A 26,164-nucleotide genomic window follows, 5' to 3' on the forward strand; every position below is an offset into this window, starting at 1 on the left:
AGATAACAACACCTTATAGATCACGCTGCCTCTTAACTGCTGCACATTACATTGCAATAACAAACTCGATAAACCCCACAAAAATATTGTTATTCTTTCTGGTAGAAAACATTTTCTAAACGAGAAAAAAAAATGGCATCATGCTCGGTTTTTCTTTTGTCAATCATCTCCAAGGACTACTGAGTCACCTGGAACATAAATCTCCCTGTGACCAGCACTTTCCTTTACCTGTGGCTCACCCACTCAACCACCAGACACACAATAACCCACCAGCACACACTCCTCCTATTTCAATATCATTAAAATCAGGGTCTGGTTCACCCTGTTTCACTTTACGTTTGCAAATCTTTGTGATTATGAATATTATATCTTGCACATTTGCTTATAACAAATAACAGAGAAAAAAGATATCATTGTAAAACGAAGGACGGAAAATAGCCATACATGAATTGGTAGGAGGAAGTCCTTCTCCAACTTTTAGCGTGACTTTGAAAATGAAGTTAGGACACACAAAGCATCAAACAGTACTTGAGAATATAAAGACCCAAGCATTTTCAAACACCCGGCACCTAAACGATGGCCCAGCAAGGTCTGAAGCAAATGCTGTAGTGTTTTGACATCCCTGCACACACGCACACACACACACACACACACACACACACTTACTTTTCTAACAAGAGTGTTTCGAAACGGCGATCTCTCCCTCTTTGTTAGGGAGGGGGCAAGCAAGAAGGGTGCATGTGCTAGTATATTAAATATAATAATATAATATAATAAAAACTAAAAACCAACAGTGGTGCACTGCTTCTATACAAAAATACTCTAAAATGAGGAATTATGCTTAAAACAGTCTGGTCAAAACGTGCTACCTCTGGAGCCCTACTAAGGATTCTCCGAAATTTTCTGCACACTATTCACTATCAGTGCCCACTTTGAAACCGTAATGTGAATCAGACTTCTTCAGCAACATTCGTGTTCATTCAGTCCTTCTACTCCATCTTCTTCTCACAAGGGCCAGATGCAACGAGACATGCTGCTCTTCCGCACATCAACGATGCATCAATAAAGCAGCTTTGCTCTCATAATTAAAAGGCCTGATTTAGATCTTGCCGGACGGGTTACTCCATCACAACGGTAACAGACATCCTATCGGCCAAAATATAAATCCCATTATAACCTATACGATTTATATAAATCCAATTCTAACCTACAGGGTTTATATTTCGTCGGACGGGATATCCGCCACCCATAGTCTGCACCACAAACTGCAGCGATCTAATGCTCAAGACACTTTCCCACTTTTCTCTTTTCTTGGCATCCCAAAATTTAATTGAAAAGTTATAATAAGAAATAACTGTCCTGGTGCAGCATGGGGCTCAAATATTAATAAATAATAAAAATAACATTTCTGAACTAATTCTCCAGTAGTCAGTGTTTGGGGAAAAAAAGAATGTCACTAGATGGAGCACCAACCTGGATATTCCTACAAAAAACACACAATATAGAACTCCCCAAAACAATACCACATCATGCAATAAATGGCTCAACACAATGAAAAATTCATTGTACTGGATATGGTGTCCGATTTCCTCAGTCGCCCAAGCCCAAGCTAACCACTTTGAACACTGCTCATCAGCCCACATAATACTAGAAACCTTTTACTCAAAACATCAGCAAACACGTTCTAAAGCCATATCCACTTTCAGTTCAAGTGATGTTGCACCTCTTCAGATACCTCTTTACACTTCTCTGAAATACCAGCTCTATCAAATTGGAAAGTTTCAACCAGAACAGAAACACTTATTCCTGCTATACTCCTGAGCCTTAGAAACAGATGGTAGTGTTTGCTACCACTGAGTACAAACCCAGTCCCCTTTTGACTGCAACTTCCAAGTACAAATGTGCTTTTACCAGATTATGCTACACACTATTCATGCGTGGTGTGATGGCAAACAGAGCATGTTGAAGATCTACACTGAAAAACCAACAGTGGTGCACTGCACTAATTAACCCACTAACTGAGAAAGAGAGCAGTACAAAGTCCAGTCAAAGTCTATCCAAACCTTTTAGAAGCAGCCACTATAGCTCAAACGATCTTGTTCCTTATATTCAACTAGCAGCCCGTCCCGATGTTGTCCGGGTATGAATTGCTGCCGGCCAGTAGTATATTGTTTTGTAGGATTTCGTTTTGATAGCATTTCTTATCTGTGACAGGCCTGTGAAACGCTCCGATTCACAGTGCACTGCTGATGCACTTAAGAGCGCGCGTTCAGTAGTGTGTGAACTCAAGTTTCCCTATTTTATTTTATTTTATATTTTATTTTATTTTATATAGCGCGAACTCGACAACATGGCATGAGCACAATTTACATTACAGAAGAACACATTCATTTGTGGTAGGCACGGGGAGACAAAGCGATTTGCCTGGAATCACAGAATGTTGAGCCAATGCAGAGATTCGAACGTAGCTCCCCAGCTCTAAAGTTCGCAATTCTAGAACTTGTGGCGGGAGGTGTGTCTAAAAGTGTATGTCGGTGCTGGCCATCAATGAGAGAGACCTGTGCATTTTTCAAATCGGTGGTGAAAAAATATGAGTATGTTGCTGGAGATGTGGGCTGCCGTGCCACCAATGTACTTACCGGGGGATGGTAAACACCCATTATTCTGCAACTTACTTTCTGCATACCATCACTCCGCATACTTTCATTACGAAAGTACCATGACTCCGCAATGCCATTATAACACATGGCATTACATTTTATATGCTTTTACCACGCATACATTTACAACGAAATTCGTCGTAAATGCATGAATGGTAAAAGCATGTTTTTTTTTTAAATGTTTGGATAAGGTAAGTATGGGTATAGGGGTATATGTTTTGGGGTACTGAGGTATATGCTTTGGGGTGTTTGGGTATTTTAAGGGTTCAGATATAGTTTTGGGTTATGGGGTACAGGGGTAGTTTTAGGGTTTAGGGATAGGTATGGGTTTTGGGGTACAGGGGTATTTTTAGCGTTCAGGGCTAGGTTTGGGTTTTGGGATATAGGGGTATTTTTAGGGTTCAGGGCTAGGTTTGGGTTTTGGTGTACAGGGGTATTTTAGGGTCCAGGGGTAGGTTTGGGTTTTGGGGTACAGGGTTATTTTTATGGTTCAGGGCTAGGTTTGGGTTTTGGGGTACAGGGGACATTTTTAGGGTTCAGGGGTAGGTTTGGGGTACAGAGGTTTTTTAAGGGCTCAGGGCTAGGTTTGGGTTTTCGGGTACAGGGGTATTTTAGTGTTCAGGGGTAGGTTTGGGTTTTGGGGTACAGGGGTATTTTTAGGGTTCAGGGCTAGGTTTGGGTTTTGGGGTACAGGGGTATTTTTAGGGTTCAGGAGTAGGTTTGGGTTTTGAGGTACAGGGGTATTTATAGGGTTCAGGACTAGGTTTGGGTTTTAGGGTACAGGGGTATTTTTAGGGTTTAGGGATAGATTTGGGTTTTGGGGTACAGGGTATATTTATAGGGTTAAGATGGGTTAGTGTTTAAGGGTGTTGGGGTATTTTAAGGAGTAAGGGTGGGTTATGATTATGGGGTGCAGGGGTATTTAAAGGGAGCAGGGTGGACACCCGGAGATGGAATGTACAGAACCTGGGAAGAAAAAACAATGAAATATTGGGCACAACGCTCGCTTTCCGTAATCTCGCGCCCCGCACACGCCCACGCCCCCAGCTCACGCCCACAGCACACGATATGAGACATGGCATGATGGGCGGAACGTACCACACGCCCCCAGCGTTTGTCACGCCCCCAGCACACGCCCACAGCACAATGCAGACATGCCCACAAGGGACTACTTTGCTGGCACGGTTCTTTTACCTTTTAAATGTATATGGTGGGCGTGTGCATAGCCTATGTCCTTCTACTGCAACTGCCCTTTCCAACGCTGTATTGGGTGTTGAGATTGGTGCTGTGCTTCCTGAGATTACCCGCCTCAAAGGTTTGGGCTCTCTCTTTATTATATTAGTATAGATAGATAACAATATTTATCGTAGATACTTCATATCTTCACTTAGATCCCTCACTTTTTTAATCTCCCGAAGTGCCAGATTGGACCTGGAAAAGTTGAAACTGCTCTTCTTTGTGAGTAAGTGCTGTTATACTCAGTCGCAACACCACGCATCACTCTATAAATGACTTGTTCGATCTTTGGCCAGGAGAGAAAAAGGAAAGGAGCCAGGTTCTGCCTAGAGGTGGAAGATGTCTGCACTACAAGACTCTCTGTTGAGGGATGAGTTGCCAGGAACTTTGGGTGGGTCCCCAGCGGCTGGCAATGGGCGGGTCAACCTGGGGCTACATAGCTGGAGCAAATGATGGCTTGACCCCTAAAATTAGAATAGGCTGCGTTAAAGCTTCAATCAATGAAAGCATGGACTCCATGGCGTATAGCATGCCATGGCCACGTGGAGAGAAATATCTAGCCTCCTCGCATTATATAGGGCCAAATATTTAACGGTATCAGTGTTTGCAGGAGGGAGAAGTTTGCCCACCCCACTCCTATCATTGTCAATTGGTACCATTCCAGGCATCTGAATCAGAACCAAATAGGTTACAGAACCAAACATAGTAGTGGTCCTTTGTAAAGAGCCTATAATGAGACTCCTCCACTAACTGCTGAACACGGCATTTAGAGAATATCACTATTTCTTTGTTTTCAGAAAATTCGCTATCGGAGACAGTGGCGCTGGTAGGGGTACAACCGGTGAGGCCTTCGGTGAAAGCATGGTGCAGAAACAGTACTAAAAAAAGCCAAGCAAGGCAGACTGGCACGGAGGGAATATACTCCTGTGGAAGCTCAGTCAGGGGACTCGGCAGCTCCATGAGGCCCGACTGTGCACAAGTGGGAGCATGGCAAACCAATGTCAGCATCACCTTTGAGAAGGCTGCGGAACAGTGCAGGGTCTGGCACATAGGACAAAGCTTTAGGCAGGTTCTTGTGCCACCGTTCTATAGACTGAATGCATGAAAGGGAGTGCCTACTCTACACCAAAGAATATCTCCTCCGATCTATCCTTCAATGTCTTGGATGATTTGCTGGTGAACAGAGAGAGGGTGGATCAGGAGCGTTCCTGGATCAGTACCAAAATTGGGTCTGATGTTCAGCAAAGGAATGCCCATGGACAACTTGGCATCCTGCTCTTCCATGACTTTTATGTGTACGAGGCTGCATTTTTCACACGACCTTGTGCTTTGGCCCCTACCAACACAAGACTACCTTCTGGCAATCCGCAATCGACACCCACTTGTGGCAGGATTGAAATGGCTCAAACCTTAACTTTAGGCTATCTAGGGAGTTATATACTGACAGCACTGCAGATCAGCGATTATCTTGAAGGATAATACGAACAGGGCATGCTGATGGAAGCAGAAAAAAGAAATTGACATCTGTGTGCCACGGTGGTGCTTGTATGGATCTGGTGATGTCACTTCCGTGGTGGTGTTCAGCATCGTGGCAGAGTTGAATGCCACCAACCAGCATAGGAGAGCAGTATTTCGGGATCCATCCTTGTGCCTTGAGTGATTTAAGAGATGAGGAACCTGCAGGTAGAAGTATCCATCAGATTCATAGATTCCATGCACCAGATGTCTATCACAGGAGCTCAAGATTCACACACCCACGGACACTCACAGTACCTCCCCTTCCAACCTCACTGCTGGCTTTGCACAACCAGCCTCCGATACACTTTTAGCAGAAATCTTTGGAATTAAACTTTAAAATATGGATGCAATTAACTTTAAAACAAAGGATTAGTCCCATCTCTCAATGTGACGTGAAACACAGCAGTGAATGCAGACGCCCAGTTAATTATCATTAATGAATGAGAAAAGTAAGAAAAACCATGCACAAAGGAGAAGCAGCTCAACAGGTTTGTACAAAGCAAGGAGTTACATCGGTAGGAAGAGGAGCAAAGGTTTACACTGTAGTATGTCCTCTCAGCCCGTGCAGGAGAATGGGTTAGGCAACAGGACACTGAGTGAGTGCCAGCGAGTCAAGAGCGCTGGAAGCAGAGGCCCAAAGAGAAGGGCAGTGCACAGCTGGAGAGCTGCAGCCAGTGGAAGAGGCCTTACCCGGTTTTGTACCGCCAGAGGTGCTATCTGTCTTTTTGGAGCCTGGAATAGGATTTATTACCATTGTTAAATACATAACATGTAACATTGTTGGACGAACATTTTTATAAGGCATTTTGTTTGCAACACAAAGTTGTATCGAGTTCAGTAGTGAGTGCACACTAAAAAAACATTTAAAAGAAATACTCATTATTCAAAACAATAAAAGATGGATGGGCAGACGTGACTTGACACTAATGATTTCATTTCTAAAATCGGTTACATCTTTAGCACTTTCCTTTGTGGTAAAACAATGTGGTGGTGGTAACAACTGTTTTCTGACATAATGCATATTTTTACAAAAAGAATGTGAATTTTTTATTTTAGAAACTAAAGTCTTTAGTGAGAAAGAAAAAGCTGCTAACACAAACCACCAGCACCAGAATTAATTGGCCTGTTCTCGCTTGGCATCAGAGTGCTACAGGAATGTGTCAGCGCACTTTGGAATAACAATGTAAAAACATTCACATTACAAAAATCTATTACTTCAGCCTCGTTCGTCTACATAGTAACAAAAGTCGTCGCGACTTGCAACATCTTTATAAGGTAGGGCATGGGAACTTTACTCCGCATACTATTTTCAGTTCTGGAGACCACATCTGGAGTGTTGCCAAGTTATGGACATAGCAGGTGAAGTTAGGTTCCTGCAAATGTGGTGCAACTTTACGGTAAAAGCATAGACAGGTTTCTGACAGAATTAAGGGTCTTGAACCAGGATGAGATTAAACATTTTTCACGTTATGAGTTTTAATGATGACTTTTGAGCATCGGTTCGGACAATAGGTTGCTTCACCCACTGTATCTGGAGCCAGTGAGACAACAGTGTGCTTGGCAAGAGACAAGGCATTGATGCAACATTATATTTGTAACCATGACACGTTTAATAAGCAAGATGTAAATCTGTGACCTCAAAATTTACAGTTGGGATTCTTCCCTGGTGATATTTAATTTTTTAGAAATATAATCTGAATTGTTGCTACTAGCAAAATTCCATTTAATCTCTTATGCCACTCACTCTACTTACTGTGTGTGACTTAAAAGAAGAACGGTAAGGATAAGTTACTTACCTGTAATCCTAGTTCTCTTCCAGGGGTATCCTCATCAAAGTCATAAGCACTGAATATTCCCGCCCATGTGTGGGACCCCGGAAACAATATAAAAATATATATGTAAAAAACACATACATCTCGCTCCACATATATGTATGTACTTATATCATTTTTCTCACACCAATGCAGCTCCACAACTGAGGCTAAAACAATGTAAACACATATACATGCACTGCAATTAGTAAGGAAACAAAAAACACATTAGGTCAAATAACCCTTGAACTTTGTGTTTTAATGAGTAAAATCACTCATAAATCCTGAAAATTGCTTATAAATAGACATTGTTAGCCCTCAGGCTGCATTGTAAAACAATAGCATAGAAAATGAAACCATTTTCAACAAAAAACTGGCACCGTGCCTTTTAGGCAGCCATGCCCCCAGGCTTCCCATCATGCCTCAGGGGTGACAGTTAGGTCAGTTGTTATTTGCATACCACAAGATTGTAATAGTACCAAATCTCATTTACCTGGGGAGGCAGGTGGGTTGCTTATGACTGATGAGGATACCCCTTGAAGAGAACTAGGATTACAGGTAAGTAACTTATCCTTCTCTTCCAGGGGATCCTCATCAATAGTCATAAGCACTGAATAGAATAGCAAGCCCATCAACCACCTGCAGGTAAATGAGAAGTACATGACCCAACCAAGCCATAACAGCCAATAACTCAGCTGTTAAACAGATTCCTCAGGGAGGCCTGGCCCACCTGGGTATCTGCTCTCGTGTCTGAATCTAGACAGTAATGTCTGGTAAATGTATGGACAGACCTCCAGGTCGCCGCTTTACAAATCTCAGACATGGGCACATTATGCAGGTAAGCTGCCGTGGCAGCTCTACCTCTAGTGGAATGCGCTTTAGGTGTAAACCCCAGAGGTTGCTGCGCCAATTGGTAAGCAAGTTTGATACACGAAACGATCCACCTGGAAATAGAACGTTTCGATGCTGCATGACCAGTTCTGATCGATCCATAGTTAATAAACAATTGATCAGAATGTCGAATAGACTTGGACCTGTCCAGATAGAACTTTAAAACCCTTTTCTGGTCCAAAGAGTGTAAATCCCTCTCAGCTGGAGTAGAGGGATTGGGAAAGAAAGTGGGCAGAGAGATCGACTGATTAACATGAAAATCTGACACCACTTTCGGCAGGAAAGAAGGGTGCATTCTGAGCACCACTCTATACAAATGAAACACTGTATAAGGTTCTTTGGTACAGAGGGCCTGAATCTCGCTCACCCTACGGGCTGACGTAATCGCTACCAAAAAAGCAGCTTTCCAGGAAATATGCTGTAAAGTAGCTTTATGAATGGGCTCAAAAGGAGGGCCCATCAACTTTGATAGTACTAGGTTCAGCTCCCAGGGAGGAGATGGAGGCCGTACAGGAGGGTACACCTTTTTCAGACCTTGCAGGAAATCTTTTACTGCTGGCAACTGGAAAAAAGAGGTTTGCGAAGGTGATCGCCTATAAGCAGTTATAGCGGCTAAATGCACCTTAATGGAGTTAACCTTCAAACTTGCTTTAGCCAGGTACAACAAGTATGGAAGAACTGCTTCTTCCTGACTCTTCACCGGATTGTGACCATTCTGCATGCACCACATATAGAACCTCTTCCACTTGCATGCGTAAGAATGTCTTGTGGAAGGACGTCGTGCTTCTCTCAGAATGGACATGCAGTCTTGTGGCAGTCCTAGGTGGCCGTACTGAATGACCTCAGGAGCCATGCTGCCAAGTTCAGTGACGGAAGGTTGGGATGGTGAATACTCCCGTTCATCTTCGATAACTGGTCCGGCCTGAATGGAAGCCTCTTGTGAGGAGACACTGACAGGTGAAGTAGGTCCGTGTACCACCATTGCCTCGGCCAGTCGGGGGCAATCAGGATCATTGTTGTGCACGAGTGGCTCAGCTTGCTAACCACCTTCGGGATCAGCGGAAGGGGTGGAAAGGCGTACACAAATTCCCCATACCAGTTGATCAAAAGAGCATTCCCTCTCGTTCCTGGTCGATAAAACCTTGAGGCGAAGCTTGGGCATTTGCTGTTTACATCGTCCGCAAAGAGATCTATGGAAGGACGACCCCAAGACTGGAAAATATCTTCTAACACTTCGCCGTTGAGAACCCAGTCTTCTCTGTCTTCGAAGTGCCGACTTAGTGCGTCCGCCCTCACGTTCTGCTCTCCTTGGAGGTGGACTGCTTGAATAGACAACTTGCGAGCCAGAAGCCAATGCCAGATGCACTGAGCTTCCAGTGATAAGAGTCCTTGAGCGGGTTCCTCCCTGCTTGTTCAAATAGTACATCGTGGTGGTGTTGTCCGTTTGTACTAGAACCACTTCCTCCTGAAGCGAGGGAAGGAACGCTATGAGAGCCAGGTGGACTGCTCTCAATTCCAGCAAGTTGATGTGGTAGGTGCTTTCTTTGGACGACCACAGACCCTGTACCTGAAGAGGCCCCATGTGCGCCCCCCAGCCTTGCAACGACGCGTCTGTGATGATCGTTTGTGTAGGAGGAGGTTGATGGAAGAGAACTCCCACTTGCATGTTCTGCTTTTTTGTCCACCACGGGATGGAAGATCGAGCTACCTCCGACAAAGTGATCTGATCGTCCCAGCAATCTGATTGCTGGTCCCATTTGTCCTCCAGATCCTGCTGAAGAGGACGCTTCCGAAGTCTGGGGTTCGGTACTAAGAATATGCAGGAAGCCATCGACCCTAAGAAGGAGGCTATCTTTCGCACTTTCTGAGTCCTGTTGCGAAGAACTTGCTGGCACTTGAGCGCTATCGAAAACTGTCTCTCCTCCAAAGGAAACACTTTTCCTACCTCGGAGTCTAACAGAGCTCCTAGGAAGTGAATCTTCTGAATGGGTTGGGAGGCAGACTTGCTGTATTTGACATGCAGGCCTAGACGCTGACAAAGTTCTATGCATGTCTGGAATTGATTCCTTACATTGTCTGGAGTTGGACCTTTCAACAGCCAATCGTCTAAGTATGGGTATACGAAGACTCCCCTGCGGCGTATAGCTGCCGCCACCACTGCGACACACTTCGTGAACACCCTGGGGGCCGACTTCAACCCAAACGGAAGGACTTTGAACTGGTAGTGGGAGGTCCCCACCCGAAATCGAAGGAATCTCCTGTGATCGGGCCGTATCGGGACATGAAAATACGCATCTTGAAGGTCCACCGAACACATCCAATCCCCCTTCCTGAGATGTGGATATATTTGGTGAAGCGCCAACATGCGAAACTTTTCTTTTCGTACATGTAGATGGAGTGTTCTCAAGTCCAGAATGGGCCTGTATTCCGCCTTTTGGCCCTTTTTTCTGACCAGAAAATACCTCGAGTATACTCCTTTCCCCCTTTGAGCCACCAGCACCCTCTCGATGGCAGATTTCTCGAGGAGTGTCGCTACTTCTTTCTTTAACATTTGTAGCTGGTGGCTTGACGTTGACATTGGAGGAACGGGTGGAGGTAGACGATGGAAACGAAGACAGTACCCATTCTGCAGCGTAGACAACACCCATTGGTCTTTCGTAATGGCCTGCCACTCTGTCCTGTGATGTGCAATGCTTCCCCCCACTGGAGTGGACAACGGTGCTGGGGGAAGTGAAGACTCATTGCTTCTGCTGAGGCTTATTGAAGTTGTTGCCTTGGCGCTGATTTCCATTTCCTTTGGAATTGCGCTTGCCTTTATATTGCGATTTTTGTTGGCCTTGCTGGTTCTGGCCCTTCTGCCAGTGAGGGGTTTGAACCCTCTGCTTCGAAGAGCCCTTGTTGTCAGAACGGAACTTCTTCCGGAATTCCTTCTTCTTTTCAAGCCCCACAGCTTTAAGGATGTCTAACTCCGTTTTCATCCGTTGCATCTCCTCATCAGCACTCGCCCCAAAGAGAGCTGTGCCTGAAAAAGGAAGATTTAGTATTCTGGCTTGAGCCTCGGGTTTCAATGCTGTAAGGCAGAGGATCTCCTCGCTGTGATTCCATGCGCATAACCATGCGCAGCCAGCGTTGCTCCATCTGCCGCCGCTCCTATAATCTGATTGGAGACTTGACCGCCCTCCATCAGAACCTCCTCAAAGTCCTTTCTATCTTCCAGAGGAAGTTTTTCAGAAAACCTCTGAAGCAGAGCTTCCGCATTGGAGACCTTGAGGAAAGAAGTTGAGATGTTACAAACTCTTCTCCCCCATGAGACTTGTACCTTGCTGTCCTTATCCGGCGGTACCGTGGATGAGGAAGCCACCGCATTGGATTTTCTAGCCACCGCAATGATTACTGAATCTGGTGGGGGATCGGACTTGAGGAACAGAGGATCCTCTTCAGGAGGACGATATTTCTTGAGAATCCTCGCTGGGACTGACTTCACCGTCGCCGGAGTCAGGAAGACTTCATTCACTGGATCCATTATACCCGGGACCAACGCAATAAGGGTTTGGGTGCCGTTCTGTGCTGCAGGGTTTCAAAGATGACCTTCGTCTTGATCTGCGGAGCTGTAATAGGCACTCCTAACTTCAGGGCTCCCCTGCCCAAGATGTCTTGGAACGAGAAAATATCCTCAGTTGGAGATATTCGAGCGTGGACTGTTTGTTAGGGTCGGAGAGTAATTCCTGTGAGATCGGGCCCTTGATGAACTTGAAGAGCTATGAGTCCGCCTGGACCTAGATCTTCTTCTAGTTGAGCGCGTTCTAGAACGAGATCGCTCTCTGTGACTAGATCTTCCTTTACTTGAATGTCCTCTAGAACAAGACCGTTCTTTGCGGCGGGAGGCTTGATCTCGATACGCCCTCAACCGATCTGCCATCTCCTTGTCCTTGGCCCAGTGGTGAAGAGGTCTATACCACCTTGGGGAAAGACGAACAGGAGGAGACTTTTGGGTGCGACCCTTCGCTGGCGAATGTGACCGTGGAGGAGGCTGATCCGCTTGATCCTGCTGCGACCTTGCAGGGGATGTTGACCTCTCCCTATCCGAATCGCTGTCTTCCCCATCCGAGGATCTGCCACTTCGTGATGCCGAGGAAGATGAGGAAAGGCTCACTAGAGACCGTCTAGAGGAAGACCTCGACCGACCTCTCTCTTCTGAGACCCTCTTTCTCTTGGCAGGAGGGTCCTGTAATGGAGATTGTTCTACCTCCGCAGCCGATGCTGATCCTGGGTCCAATGGTTCACTCTCCATCTCCTGCATCACCTGCCCCAAAGGCGACCTTCTCCTGCGATCTTGAAGGAGAGATGTTCACTGGCTGCGAATCGCCCCGCTCCCTGGATCTCCGCTGATCCGTCGACGGTGGCTGTTTCGACGCCGAGCGCCGAGTAGATAGACGCTCTCTCGACGTCGACCGTGATCTCCTCGACGCCGACCTCGAGTGTCGATGACTGTCCTTCGCCATAGAGCGTCTCGCCGTTGAAGGATGCCTGCTCGACGACGACGGAGGCTGCGTCGACGCCGATCGCCGGTGCTCTGTTGGCGACGGAGGGTGCCTCGAGGTCGAATGCCGCTTGTCTGAATGCGACAGAGTCTGCCTCGACGTCGAATGCCATTGACAGGGCGTCGACGTGGGCTGCTTCGACGTAGATCGACGATGGGTCGGCATAGGTTCCCTCGACGCCGAACGACCACGACTAGTTGTCGACGGAGGTTGTCTCGACGCCGAACGCCGGTGGCCAGGCGTCGCCGGAGAATGCCTCGACGTCACAGCATGACGATGCTGCTTCGACGTCAGTTGGCTCGCCGTCGAGCTCTTCTGCTTCGACGGTGACCTATCCCTCGACGCTGTCTGTAGTGGAGGTACCTTGGATGTAGACGCTGACGACATCTTCTTCGTCGCCGTCGACTGCTTCTTCGACGCCGAAGGTGAACAAGTCGGGGCTTCTTTCGACGTCGACCGCGCCTTCTGACTTTTCTGCTTCTTGGGAGATCTTCCTCTCTCAGAAAGTCCATAAACTCGAATTCTCTCTCGGTCTTTGAGAGTTCTGGATGTTAAAACCTGGCAGTGTTCACAGGTTTTTGAAGAATGAGAGTCTGGTAGGCACAGGATACACACTGAATGAGTGTCAGTCTTGGGCATCTTCCTTCCACATGAAGGGCATTTGTCAAAGAGGGAAGGCATTTTGACAGAAAAAACACCTTTTTTAAGCCTAAAAAAGGTAGTAGTAGCACCCTAGGTCTAAAAAACGTCGAGTGAAAGCAGAAATTGTAGATTAACAAAAATATTTTTTGACAGAAAGCCAAAAAGAAAGGGAGCTGTTTCACCAGGGTCCTGACTGAAGGAGCCGGAAAGAACAACTGACCTAACTGTCACCCCTGAGGCATGATGGGAAGCATGGGGTCATGGCTGCCTTAAAGGCACGGTGCCAGTTTTTTGTTGAAAATGGTTTAATTTTCTATGCTATTGTTTTACAATGCAGCCTGAGGGCTAACAATGTCTATTTATAAGCAATTTTCAGGATTTATGAGTGATTTTACTCTTAAAACACAAAGTTCAAGGGTTATTTGACCTAATGTGCTTTTTGTTTCCTTACTAATTGCAGTGCATGTATATGTGTTTACATTGTTTTAGCCTCAGTTGTGGAGCTGCATTGGTGTGAGAAAAATTATATATGTACATACATATATGTGGAGCGAGATATATGTGTTTTTTACATATATTTTTTTATATTGTTTCCAGGGTCCCACACATGGGCGGGAATATTCAGTGCTTATGACTATTGATGAGGATCCCCTGGAAGAGAACTGAGGTTTGTGGTTGTCGCTTTCTTGAACATGTACTTGGTAAACAAGTACATGTTTCCTGGATACTTTATCTGAATTTGTCTAGGTAGACTTCAATTCATAGGTCTCTAGTAATACAACTGTGTTTTTGTTAAACACAGTTGTATGGGATCTTTTGAGCTTTCACTTTTGCAGTCCGCGACTTTGCTCATTCTTGAGGTACACTCAATCTTATTTTCTTTTCTTCTTGCTTCCACTCTACCATTCCATCTAATCCATCCATAATTTCACCTTCTGATGATTTTTTGGTATCTTCTACCTTTAAGTTTACTGCTCCTGTGCTGCCATTTGTAGCTGTATCTACAAACAAACTTTCTTCAATTCTGTTAGCAGCCTTGGTCCCAGTCACGTTACCCTTTGTTGACTCATTCTCTTCCAGATCTCATCTAAATTAATATACGTTCTCACTTTTCTCTTCTCTCTAATAGTGAATATCTGTGCTATATTTTATCCCTTCAATCATAATGCTAAACCTCCTCAACCTTGGCTGTCCTCTGAGATAAAGTCCCTTTGTAACACTATATGTAATTCTGAATGCCTTTGACTCACTCTCTGTCCCTTATCACTTTGCCTCTCAACTTAACTCTGATAAGGAACGCTTCTTTCAGTCACTTTCATGATGCTCTTCGTCTATTTAGCACAATTATTTGTTTGCTTTCCTCTCTTTCAGATACGTCATGTCACTCTTTGCACACTGCTTATCAATTGGCTTTGTATTTCACATCAAATATTCCTAATATCTGTCCTATCTTTGCTTTCCCCCTCCCCCATTAGCATGTTCTTTCTCTTCTTATCCATTCTCACTCATCTTTGCGGATTTTCTCAATCTTCTACACAACCTAAATTGTGAGACTTCCAGGCTATTTCGGAACTCAGAGTTCAGATCTACCCTAGGGAAAAAATCTACTGCATCCTCCTGATTCACTAATCACCCCTCCTTTGGTGAAAAATGTGTATCTTTTGTTAACTCCTTATCTTGTCACACTTTTCCAATTATCTCACTTCTAGGCGTCTTCTCCTCTTCCTTCAAATGGGTTTCTCCTCTTCCTTTTAAATCTGACAGCTATTTTGTTACTTTAAAATGTCCACTCTTGACCCTAATGATTTCCCTGCAATTTCTTGCCTGTTTTGCTGGACTTCGAACACAGTGCATTTTTAACCCTACTAAACATGAATGAAGTGCCTGTGCTCCTCCTTTAAATATGGTTATACTGGCTAATTCATGACTGACACATTTAACTTGACTACAAGACCCTACCATATGGATTAAAAAAATAACCCAGGGCCTAGAAGTTAAATGCCACCTATGGCCTGCAGCACCTATTGTACCATCCAAACAGTGGGCCAGTAAAACATGGCTTCAGGTCTATCATGCTTAGCCTGGCTGAAACAGCCTAAAAACTTTCTATCAAACCTGCCAAATTCACCCTTTTTTACAGGCGGGAAACCCTGTTGTTAAATATAAATAAGCCACCCCAATGTACATATTGCTACCCACAAGGTAGGGTGCTCTATATTTAAAAGTGGAACATGTGTAAAATTAAAGTTGACATGTTCCTCTAGAGTCTAGACTTAAAAGCTGTTTTCACTGGCAGGGCTGTAGCTGAATCCAAGAAATTGTCAGAGTACAGACTATAAAAATTAATCTGTTGTTATTGACAGAAAACAGCTAAAGAAAAGTCATTCAAAAACTATTTTTCATATTTATTAAACATCCAATTTAATGGTAAATTGGGATTTTTCTAAGATATTTAGGAAAAGCAACTTTAAAAATGCCACAGTGTACCTGCCTGAACCTCCAGTAGGATAATTAGCATTGGCCTACTAACAACTGGGTCTGCTAGTGCTTGACCTTAATGAGGTGTGAAAACAGCTCCCAGAGCAGAAACAATGGCCCGAGTGTGAAGAGGTGTTGTTCCAGACCTTGGAGGAAGACCAGTTAAGGTGGACTCAGGAACTTCATTAACTTATAAAGGGCTTGCTCTTTCACAAGTAAATGTAAGGTGAAACCTGGGGAAGGCTAACCCTTGTTCCCCACAGCCAGGCTGGCTCCAAAACCAGTGATCGGGAAGGAAACCCCAGAACCAGTTTTGAGTGACCACACAGGAGGGAGCTATTTGTTTCCCTGGGCACACATCTGAGCGACCACTCACGTTCTGCACACAGGATGAAGGGGCTCCCCATCTAGGAGTTTCAGTAAGGGGGTCTGTGGGATTGTTTGCAGTAAGAAAACAGGAACTGCTGAAAATGTGGGTGGGGTTATCCTAGGGAACGTTTCCACCATTGTTCAGGGAGCAGCCAGGAGTCACTCCCATCCACTAGCTAGTGCAAAACATAACGTTGGCTCTGCAGGACATCATCCTCACAACACTTTCTGGACCTGTGGAAGAACAGTAGAGAATTTAACCCTGCTTGCTGTGACTTTAGAGAGGCTACAAAAGACTGGTCCTGCTTTCTTCTGTACTCAAGACAAAGAAGTGGATTCCATGGGTTAGCAACCTGCCCTCGTCTGTGCCAAGAATCAGGGGGATCCAGGAGTCACTCTCATCCACTAGCTAGTGTCAACTATACATTTGGCACCACCGCAAGGCACCCTCCTCACAACACTTTCTGGACCTGTGGAAGAACAGCAGAGGACTGAACCCTGCTTGCTGTATCTTGAGAGGAGCTGTGAAAGGTTGGACCTGCTCCCTCCTGTTCTCATGACAAAGACCTGGACTCCAAGGATCAATTGTCTGGCCTCATCTGTGCCTACAGGGAGGCAACAAGCTCAAGACCCACATTTCCTGGATGACCAGTTGCCCAGTCACAACTGGGTCTGTAGTGAGCCCTAAAAAAAAAAGGGCACACCAAAGACAAATTCTCACTTCCAGCCATCGGAGGATGGGACAAACCACCACAACAGATCCAGTAAAATAGCTACTTCACTGGGCTAATGAAACAGGTTTGTCCTGCGTGTAGCTTCTCCAAAAGTCGGTGTCAGTGGGCCCTCCACGATAAGATATCAAAGACCTATTCAAATACAGCCTGTTGCTGTGTCCTGCTTGAGAAAGCTTAGCTCCATTTCAGAGACTAAGTCTCCATTTAGAAATCTTGACTGGGCAAAGGCCCTGAAAGTATCCGACTGACAAGACCAAAGTCACAGATGCAAAATTTGACTTTTCATCTCACAGTTATGTTTCCACCAAAATCAACAGCTTCAGCAGACCCTCCCTCAATGCCCACCTGACTTCGTGAGACCTTTCCAGATTTGGCCTGTAGCCTTTCCCCATTTAGAGATTCAGATTTCCATTTTGCAGACTAAGTCCAAAAGTAATCCTTGACCTGGCCATCCCGCTTGGTGTATTCGATTTGGGGATTGGCCTGAAAGTGCTCCCAGTTTCCAGTCTACCCAGATCACTGACATTGGCACTAAACATTTTCTGGAGCTATTTCCACTAAACCCTTTAAAAACTCATATCTCTTGTTCCCCTCCCTCAATTGTTGTTGGTATGGTGTCATTTTGTTTATTAAAATTTACGCTATTTTTCTAACTCAGTTCAAGATTTTCACTGATTGATGATTTCACTTTATTACTGTTTTGTTACTGTATACATACTTTACACATTACCCTAAGTTAAGCCTGTCTACTTTGTGCCACAGCTACCAGGGTGCTCAGCTAAGGTTCATTTAGTGTCTTTCGGGGTTCACCCTCACAGGATAGTGGTATTTTTTCTTGAGGTGGTTGACAGTCCAACCTAAATATAGTAATGTTTTCTAACGCCATTTCTCTTTTTTCAGACTAATAAGCTTTTTTCTCTTTAATCTAGTTTTCATCCTTTTTACTTTACTGAATCAGCACTTCTTTCTCTAGCTAACACTCTACTTCAGGCTTGTCACAATATCTATTCTTATTGATCCTTCTGCTGTTTTCAATAGAATGGGTCATTCTATTCTTATTAGTTCTCTCTCTAATTTTGGAGTTTTTGGCTCGGTTCTTTGCTTCTTTCTTGGTTTCTTGGAAGGCAGTAAGGCACTGTATCTTCTTCTTAACCTTTTCTTTATGGTGTTCTATCGTCCGTGTGTACCATTCCTCTAACTTCTATTATTTACTCTTTTGTTTTTAACTCACACTTTTATGCTGAAGATTCCCAGATCTATTTACTTACTCCATCTTCTATTCAAGTCTCCGATTCCTATTCTATTTCCTTCCTCAACTAGAAATTTTTAAATGTCTTCAATTCGTCATTGGCTTTTTCTGAACAGCCTTCGCCTAATGCCAAAAACTGTTGTTTGCATCTCCATAACAGCAGAAATATAAAATATTTCCTACCTTTTTACTCACTTAACCACTCGCCAAAGCCGGTCCTATTTTTCATATGAAATACTGTTCTGTACTACACCTTGTTCTCCCAAAATATCTCCTCACCCTGCATCAACTGATTCAAAAGTACAGCATTCGGCTTCTATTTTCTCATGACTATCAAACTCCTTTCACCCTGTCTTTAGTGGCTTCCATTTCGATCTCTTCTCGGATTTTGTTATCGCTCTATCAGTTTCAACATCAGCATTCACTTGCTCCATCCTATGTTCTTTGATCTCTCCATATTCCCCAACTCGTTCTCTCCGTTCCGGCTCACAGTTTCTTCTCTTACCCAACCTCCATGCACTTTTTCTTGCTTTTGTTCTCTATATAATTCTTGTTCCTTGTTTTTGAATTACCCTCCCATTTAATATTCATTGTACCCTTCTCCATCTCTCTTTAAGATGCTTCTGAAATAAATTTGCAGATGATAAAGTAATGGCTATATTGTACTTTGGTAGTGTACCGTTTGTTGTTACTTGCTTGTTAAGCGCTTTGAATAAAGATATTATAATAAATCAATAAATAATGTTTTATGTATATGTCACACATTTTGTTTTACATTCACCAACTTCAGATATGGTGACGTGGACATGTATTTGTTTTGGGCAAGTACCTACCTTTTAAAAAGTCCACATCAAACACTGTACAAGCTTCACATGCTAGTAAACATAAAAAAACAGCTGTCCTCTATCAAATGCTGCATACCCTCGGCATAAGTATGGTTAAGGATGCCGGATGTGCATAATGTCTTGTTTGTTCGCTTCTGCCCTGTGTTGGTGATTTATGTCCAATCCATAAACACACGTAAATATCAATGAATTAAATGACAATACTGTATTCCTTGACTGATATGCCGTTTAGGACTGGCACTACAATTGGTGGAAGACTGTTTGAAGAACCAAGGGCTTGCCTCACAGGTATACTGATGTACTATTGCTATCTACACTCACATACCCCCCTACACACACACACCCTTCCAGTACAATCTGAAGCACTACCTGAAGGAGAGGAGCAGACATGTAACCATTGATGCTAGCTGTGGCAGTGGCAGGTGGAATTGTTTGTCGCAACGACCACAATTCCAACCCTATACATATCTTAATAAAGTATCCCTGTACCTGCCATCAAAGATGACGAGGTTTAGAAGAATCTTGTAAGAGTGCTATCCTCAAATGTGTGACAAGACAACACCCAGTCTAGTGAGATGATAACTATTGTGAAGAACAAATGGGCAACACCTTGACATTGTCGGGTATTCAGAGGACTATGACTTGTAAATGTACTTTGGACATTGACAGCTTGAAATAACCAAATTGGACTCATAGTGATGCCCGAGAGAAATGTAGTGCTGCAGCAACAAATGATGGACGGAATGCTGAAAACAATCAAGCTGCAGTCAAGGGATCTGGGTTAAATCCATTGTTCTTTTGCTCACTACGCCACCCTAGTTTAAACCCAGCCATATGCAAATCAATCTTGACCCTGCTCCTCATGGGAACAGTCCAGCCAGAACTGCCAAGCCAGGACCTCTGTGGACCCGAAACAAGCATCCTGAAACTGGGGAGACATGTAGAGCAAGTATTTTCCTTCCGGATTATAAATCTTTGTGCAGGCCCAGTCATCTCTATGGATTCGGGTTGCATGTTGTAAGTGCAAATCATTTTTCCTTCAAACAATACTTTATCTCCTGCCATTTCCTCCACACCTTATCCACACTCATGGGCTCACTACAGAGCGTCCGAGCATTGTCAGTTTATTTATTCTGGAGTGTGTGGCAAGCAAGACTCATTTATTCACCATGGTTGGCAAAGAGGACAGCACAGTTCTTTTCCACATACATGACTACGTAAACAGTCTCAGGATTTGCGAGGTTGCTCTTGTACTTTTGAATTTGGGGTTGAGGCTGGCGACGATACTGGTCTGACATTGTGGCATAGTTGCAACAGGTCATTCCAATAGCAAGAGAAAGAGGTCGCCAAACCTTTCAGTTTGGAGCACCCAAGTATGATGTAGATCAAGCGTGTGTAGCTGAAAAGTGAGTGGTGTTGCTGCACACTCTTTCCTGACAAATGTGTGTGAAGCTATCTACAGCTACAGAATTAGGAGTGTATAGGATGTCTGCTTACGTATGAATCAATTCAACAGTTTCTGCCACTCACTTGTGCAGTTCTTATGTTTTTTTGCTGTACATTGTGACTTGCATGTTTATTAACTACTGTAATAATAGATGATGCTGGGAAAGCATGCAACACCATTACTGGTGTTTCTGTATGAGCATTGTACACGTATTTAAGTTATTTACACACTGCAGCCCGATGCCACAAGTGGGGAAAAAGTTTTCCACATTTTAGGCTTCTGGGCATTGAGGACACCACTTGAGACAGTTTGATAGCAATGTTTATGCAAACATTTAATTTACGTGTTTACAAACTCAAAAGCCCACACTGTAAGCCTCTGAATAAGGGATAGAAAAAGGGGTGGTCAGTTGCACGTATTTTTTTTAGATTGCATGTTTATCTCGGAACACAGCAAAGATTAATTAATGGAAAACTGTTGCAAACGTGGTCAACAGCCTTTAAGGTGTAATTTAGTGAGGATTCACAAACACATGTGAATGTTTTTCCCACAACTTTCTGAATATGAAACTATACCGGAAATATCCAAGTATAAGTGATTCAGTAATTGAGGAAAAATGCACCAATGAGACCCTCTTTCACAAGGGAGATGACTGGGTAGGAAGGGTCAGGTTAAAAAAATCATTGCAGCTCAGAAGCAAAAAGTGAGCTTCAAAATATGCCGAATATCCTCATCAGACTCTTAAATCATGTTGTAAAATGCGCATGAACGAAGTTCTTCTTGCAACAGCCTTATGTTAGTCGTGTTGGGTCTTGCAGTATAAAAAATATCACACACTACACACAGGTGTAGATTGAAACTCTATGTGGGCACAATATAGAAGTATATCAAGTTAGATGTCTTCATAAATAGCCCCTCAGGTCTAGTATCATAACACTGGCCAGAATGAAGTCCAATTACCAGTTCCTCTCCACTGTAGTGCACAGAATAACATCTATAACAACCATTTTACTTTGGTACAATATTGTCAAATGAAAATATTGACAATACGAGTACGGTGTCAATCCTCTGGGACTGATTTAGAGTTTCTTGGACCATTACTGTGTCAAAGACGTGATGGTTATCCAGCCCACCATATTACAAGCGCCACCGGATAAGATACACTTTTAATACGGTGGGAGGGCTATCCGCCACGTTCAAGATGGAGTAGCCGTCTGCAAACTCTAAATCAGGTCTTTTGTCTCCAAAAGCAAACTCTTGCATAATGAAATACACCCATAAAAGACTCTACAGTGTAACACTCTCCATTTTAAGTACTTTGTGTTGTCCTCATTACATACCGCCTCCAGTGCCAGGCTTCGGCTTCCCTCCTTTATCGTCATTTCTGTCATCCAATGCATCCGACAAATCAAAATCTGAAGGATTTTTAGCTACAAAATAAAATGTATTGAAACTTTAGGTACTTAGCTTTTGTGTACACAAGTTTAATTTGGGTGTAGAGTAATGAACACCTGTAAGTAACGTTTTCACACATTCTGATACATAGATTCGGAATCTGCATGGATTTACACCAGCAGATGGAACGTCCTACTATGGAAAGTCTACTAGTAGTTCAGCAGTCAGAACAGGAGTTTTCGGAAATGGGCAGAGTCGATGGGGTCTGGCCATACCAAATGCACGGCACACCAAAAGGAAAATCTTTGTGGGTATTCACAAACATTTTACAAAGTCATTCCTCAGTGGCGTAACACAAAACAATGCCTCCCTCCCCCTCCCCCATGGCAGAATGATATGTGGGGTTTTTGAGTGTCACATACCTCACAGATATTCATTTTACTTGGCCAGAAGGGGGCGCACATGCCATTCACACCCTGAAAACATTTCTAAATATACTTCAAAACATTCTGGTGTAAGTGAGTTTCAAGAGTGGGAATGGAGAGGGAACACGGCCAAAAATGTATAACGCAAAGGGGTTTTCTCCACGAGTCGAAGTATATTCCTGAAGGAGTACTAAAATATGTTAATGCACACTTAGCCTAAACATACTCCTGTGGCTTTTTCATAGGAGTACATTTAGCGGAAGTGGAGAACTCTTAGCAGTCTATAACTTGTGTAGACTTTCTGAACTACTCCTCCCAGAGTATTTTGGGATTTCCCAGACGTTTGAGAAATCTGCTGTAATAGTAGGTATACGTTAAACAGAAGTCATAAGACTTACCACAAAAATCATTGTGAATCATTATATAAGGGGTAGCTGTTTGACTACTATGTAAATCGATGTGAATGAATCTATGAGGAAAAGTTAATTAAACAAAAATATCATTGCTAATTCATTCCCCAAAGGAACATGATAATGCTGTGCTTTGGGGATAAAACCTGTAAAGAAGAAGAGAGTCTAGCAACATAGTTAACAGTTCGACAGAATCACGTACAGGGCTGTATTGATATTTCCAATTAAGTATTACGCTCACAACACCACTCATCACTTTGAGGAATTATTGAGAAGGCAGGGAAAAGCTTGAGAAAGTGATATACAGAGTACATACAAATATCACCAAATGTTTCTTTAATCCAACTATTAAGTTATCGGAAGCGGTTAGTGGAGGTACATTCATCATGAACAGAGCACATTACGTTTGAGATATAAAGCTGGTAGTAATCAGTTATTGTAGTCTACAGTAATTCTACTCTATGATATTTTGAATGAATCACCTCCCTTTAATGGGGTGCTGCCTCAAAGATTAGAAAGTTCCTCAGATCACAGGTCAAGAGCAAAGAAATTTCAAGGTAAACAATTAGGAAGTTACTATACAGAGAAACACTTCTAAAACAAACTCAAACCTACTTAAAACAAAAACATGAGACCAAAAATGGAGTAACTGGGAATGGACTGTCACGCCTGGCTTAACTGTATGATCCACCCTTGTATAAAATACTACTAGTTGAATGGTGAAGGAAAGGGCTGGGTAGGTGGCCCTCAGTACATATAAAACAAGAATAGGTTGTGGTGTTTGTGTCTTTCCACTAGCACATAGAAGTGAGTAGCATTTGCATTATCACAATGTAAATGAGGAACATACACCATCGGAGCGTGCAAAAGTCCTCCGTAGATGGTTTGCAAATCAATTTTCAGATATTTTACCATAAAAAGCATTACAAATAAATATCTAATAAACACTCTCCAATAAGGTTTTTTTGTGATCAAAGTTGGGAGACTTGGGATTTTCCAAGTAGGTACTATAATGTTTGTATCCTATAAATCTAAAACCCAAAAGAACAGAATTGTGAGGGTTTTGACATTGTTTAAAACAAAGATGTAGACAAGAACTATCTAGTTTACATTACCAACGATGGGTGAGGGTAGTGCAAATTATTACCTAATTTCTTAGAAGTCTCAAGATAGGTATTGGTCATAGTTTTTAGGTATGGCCTAACCAAACACTTTGGTTTTTCCTAAAATTATATTTGTAATATACTTAGAGGGGTTTTCAGCCAGTCCTCTTCATCTATTGGCTACCTTCATTATGAGTGATGGCATTCTGCTATTTGACAAGAAGTACACCCACACACAAAGTACTGCGCTTTAGTACCAGGGTAATGTGTGCTTTTCAGACTAAAAACATTTGTTCCTTAAGGCAATGTTTTGTTTCATCTTGGCAAGGGCCCTGCAGCGACCCAAGAAATCAAGCTGTACAAAACAAATGACAAAACTGGCATTAACAAAGTTAAAAGTCTGACAGCCAAATCCAGGACTACTGGGTTTTCCAATACCGGTTTTGAATGTATACCTGATATTCCCATGTTAATTGGGGCGTTTTTATAGACCACATGGTAAATTTAACAACTGTGCATTGTATGTTCACTTTCTTTCATGTCACTATTGGGTAAGAAGCTTCCTTTAATGATATATGAGAGTATCGGGAAAATTGGTAATGCTTGTAGGTCTTTTACCGCAATGGTCTACTGTGCAGGGCATGTAAGGACCAACCCATTACGTCATAATGGTGGGATGTAAGTTTCTAATGTGGAATAATAGAGACAGTCCCTGTAAAACAGAAAAAAACCTTTTAACAATGCTTAGGGAAAAAAGGCTGTGATGATCTTTCTGCAACAACTATCTTTATTTAAAAAGAGGGACATTTATTAGAGACATATAAAGTATTTATGAGAGTAAAAGTAGCAGTGTCTCAATTTTGTTTAAAGACAGACAGTAGCTTTGCTCTTGTAAATATGCAAGTAGATGGCGTACTATTTACACTCCAAGAAACGGCTATCTGGCAAACATATACCCTTACCATAAGCAAAATGTTCGAGCTTAGAGAATGTTATATGGGGAGTTTTATCCACCACATTAACTTATGATGAATACTTCCAACTTGATGAAAAAAAATTCCAGGTTCAGCAAGAGGGTAATATACAATATATAAAAATACCTGGGTAATTATATAATTTTGAATAGCATCACCCTTATCAGCAACGATAAAGGGAATGGATTCCAATGAACAGTCTCATCTCTAAACGTCCTGCGCAGTGGATTCAGGTTATGTTCATAATGGGCAGTCTAATCACTATTGAGCTCAAAACCTAACTATCTAGACCCCGCTGTTCACTGAGGTGATGGCCACCGCTTGGATACAAATTCCACTGCTGCACGGCAAAAAGGGTGCATTTATCTCAATTAACAGAAAACCCTAAATATCTTCCAAACTCTGCAAAGATTGCCAACAGACATGGTATGGTGGAGTCACTCTTAGCCATACAGAACAAAGCATCATTCACATAAAGGGATATTTGATCTTCCATGCCATCCCTCCTGCATGTCCAGGTCCTCTCTCATCCAGCATGTTGGAGTTTCTGCTGTGAACAGCAGCAGTGAGAGGATACCCTTGTGTGCTCCCCCAAACTCGGAGACATTTAATGTCAGTTTCCCGTTGACCCTTACTGATTCATTCAAGTGTTTCAATAACAGGTAGGCCCACAAAATAAAATTAGGCCCCACACCTATCGCCAACCAGACACTAAACAAGAACTGCCACTCAGTCAAAAAACTTAGCGACATCAAGGGATAATTCAGCAAAATCCGAACAGTTGTGGAGATAGTAGAGATTTAGTCTGGTGGCGCTCTGTGGCAGGAATCCTGACCGATACGGATGTCTCAAGGAAAACAGAAGAGGCAACAACTGGTTCACTAACATTTTTGCAAGAAAATTAGTCTCAACAGTGTCAAGTGAGACTGGGCTATACAATTGACATATTGATGCATTCTTGCTCTGTTTATTGATCAGCACTTCTATCACGTGAAATGTATCAGGTGACACAACCCCCTCTCCTCTAACACTCTAGAATAGATGCAGCCACTGTGGATCAAGATCACTCAATCTTATAAACAGTTTACTAGCCAGACTGTTATAACCAGTGATTTTACCTGAATGCATCTGTCTTATGGCTCTAACAAAGGTAACCCATGACAGGAAATGGACTTTGTGTCTCTGCCTGCCCGGTGATGATCTGGTAGGATTAAAAGGCATGATTGATCTATGATGATGTCCTGTATTTGACCTCAGGACATGGCCACCTGGGTACCAAGCATACCTCTAGAGCCTTGTCTCAAGCAGAAAGGGTGAATCAGTGACATAGCCTTCTTCATAAATACTTATTTGAAACAACAAAATAGGATTAACTGATCATTAAAGAACACAATATCAATCTCGGAGTATCCCCATACTTGCGTTAACTCAGTTCC

General features: G+C 43.1%; 1 protein-coding gene across 3 annotated transcripts in view; it reads right to left on the reverse strand.

Annotated features, from left to right (window-relative positions):
• The window catches only part of CD99L2 (CD99 molecule like 2), a 497,554-nt gene that overhangs the window by 161,327 nt on the left and 310,063 nt on the right, over window positions 1-26,164 (reverse strand). For 2 of the 3 annotated variants that reach the window (XM_078688659.1, XM_078688657.1), the window contains 2 exons: window positions 21,762-21,851; window positions 6,105-6,146 (listed from right to left, as the gene is read on the reverse strand). In XM_078688659.1, the coding sequence (XP_078544785.1) occupies window positions 6,105-6,146; window positions 21,762-21,851 (132 nt within the window). The remainder of the gene's footprint in view (window positions 1-6,104; window positions 6,147-21,761; window positions 21,852-26,164) is intronic. The other variant, XM_078688658.1, reaches the window with a different exon arrangement.

This window comes from Lissotriton helveticus, chromosome 4_1 (genome assembly GCF_964261635.1).
Source record: "Lissotriton helveticus chromosome 4_1, aLisHel1.1, whole genome shotgun sequence".
Classification (NCBI taxonomy): domain Eukaryota; kingdom Metazoa; phylum Chordata; class Amphibia; order Caudata; family Salamandridae; genus Lissotriton; species Lissotriton helveticus.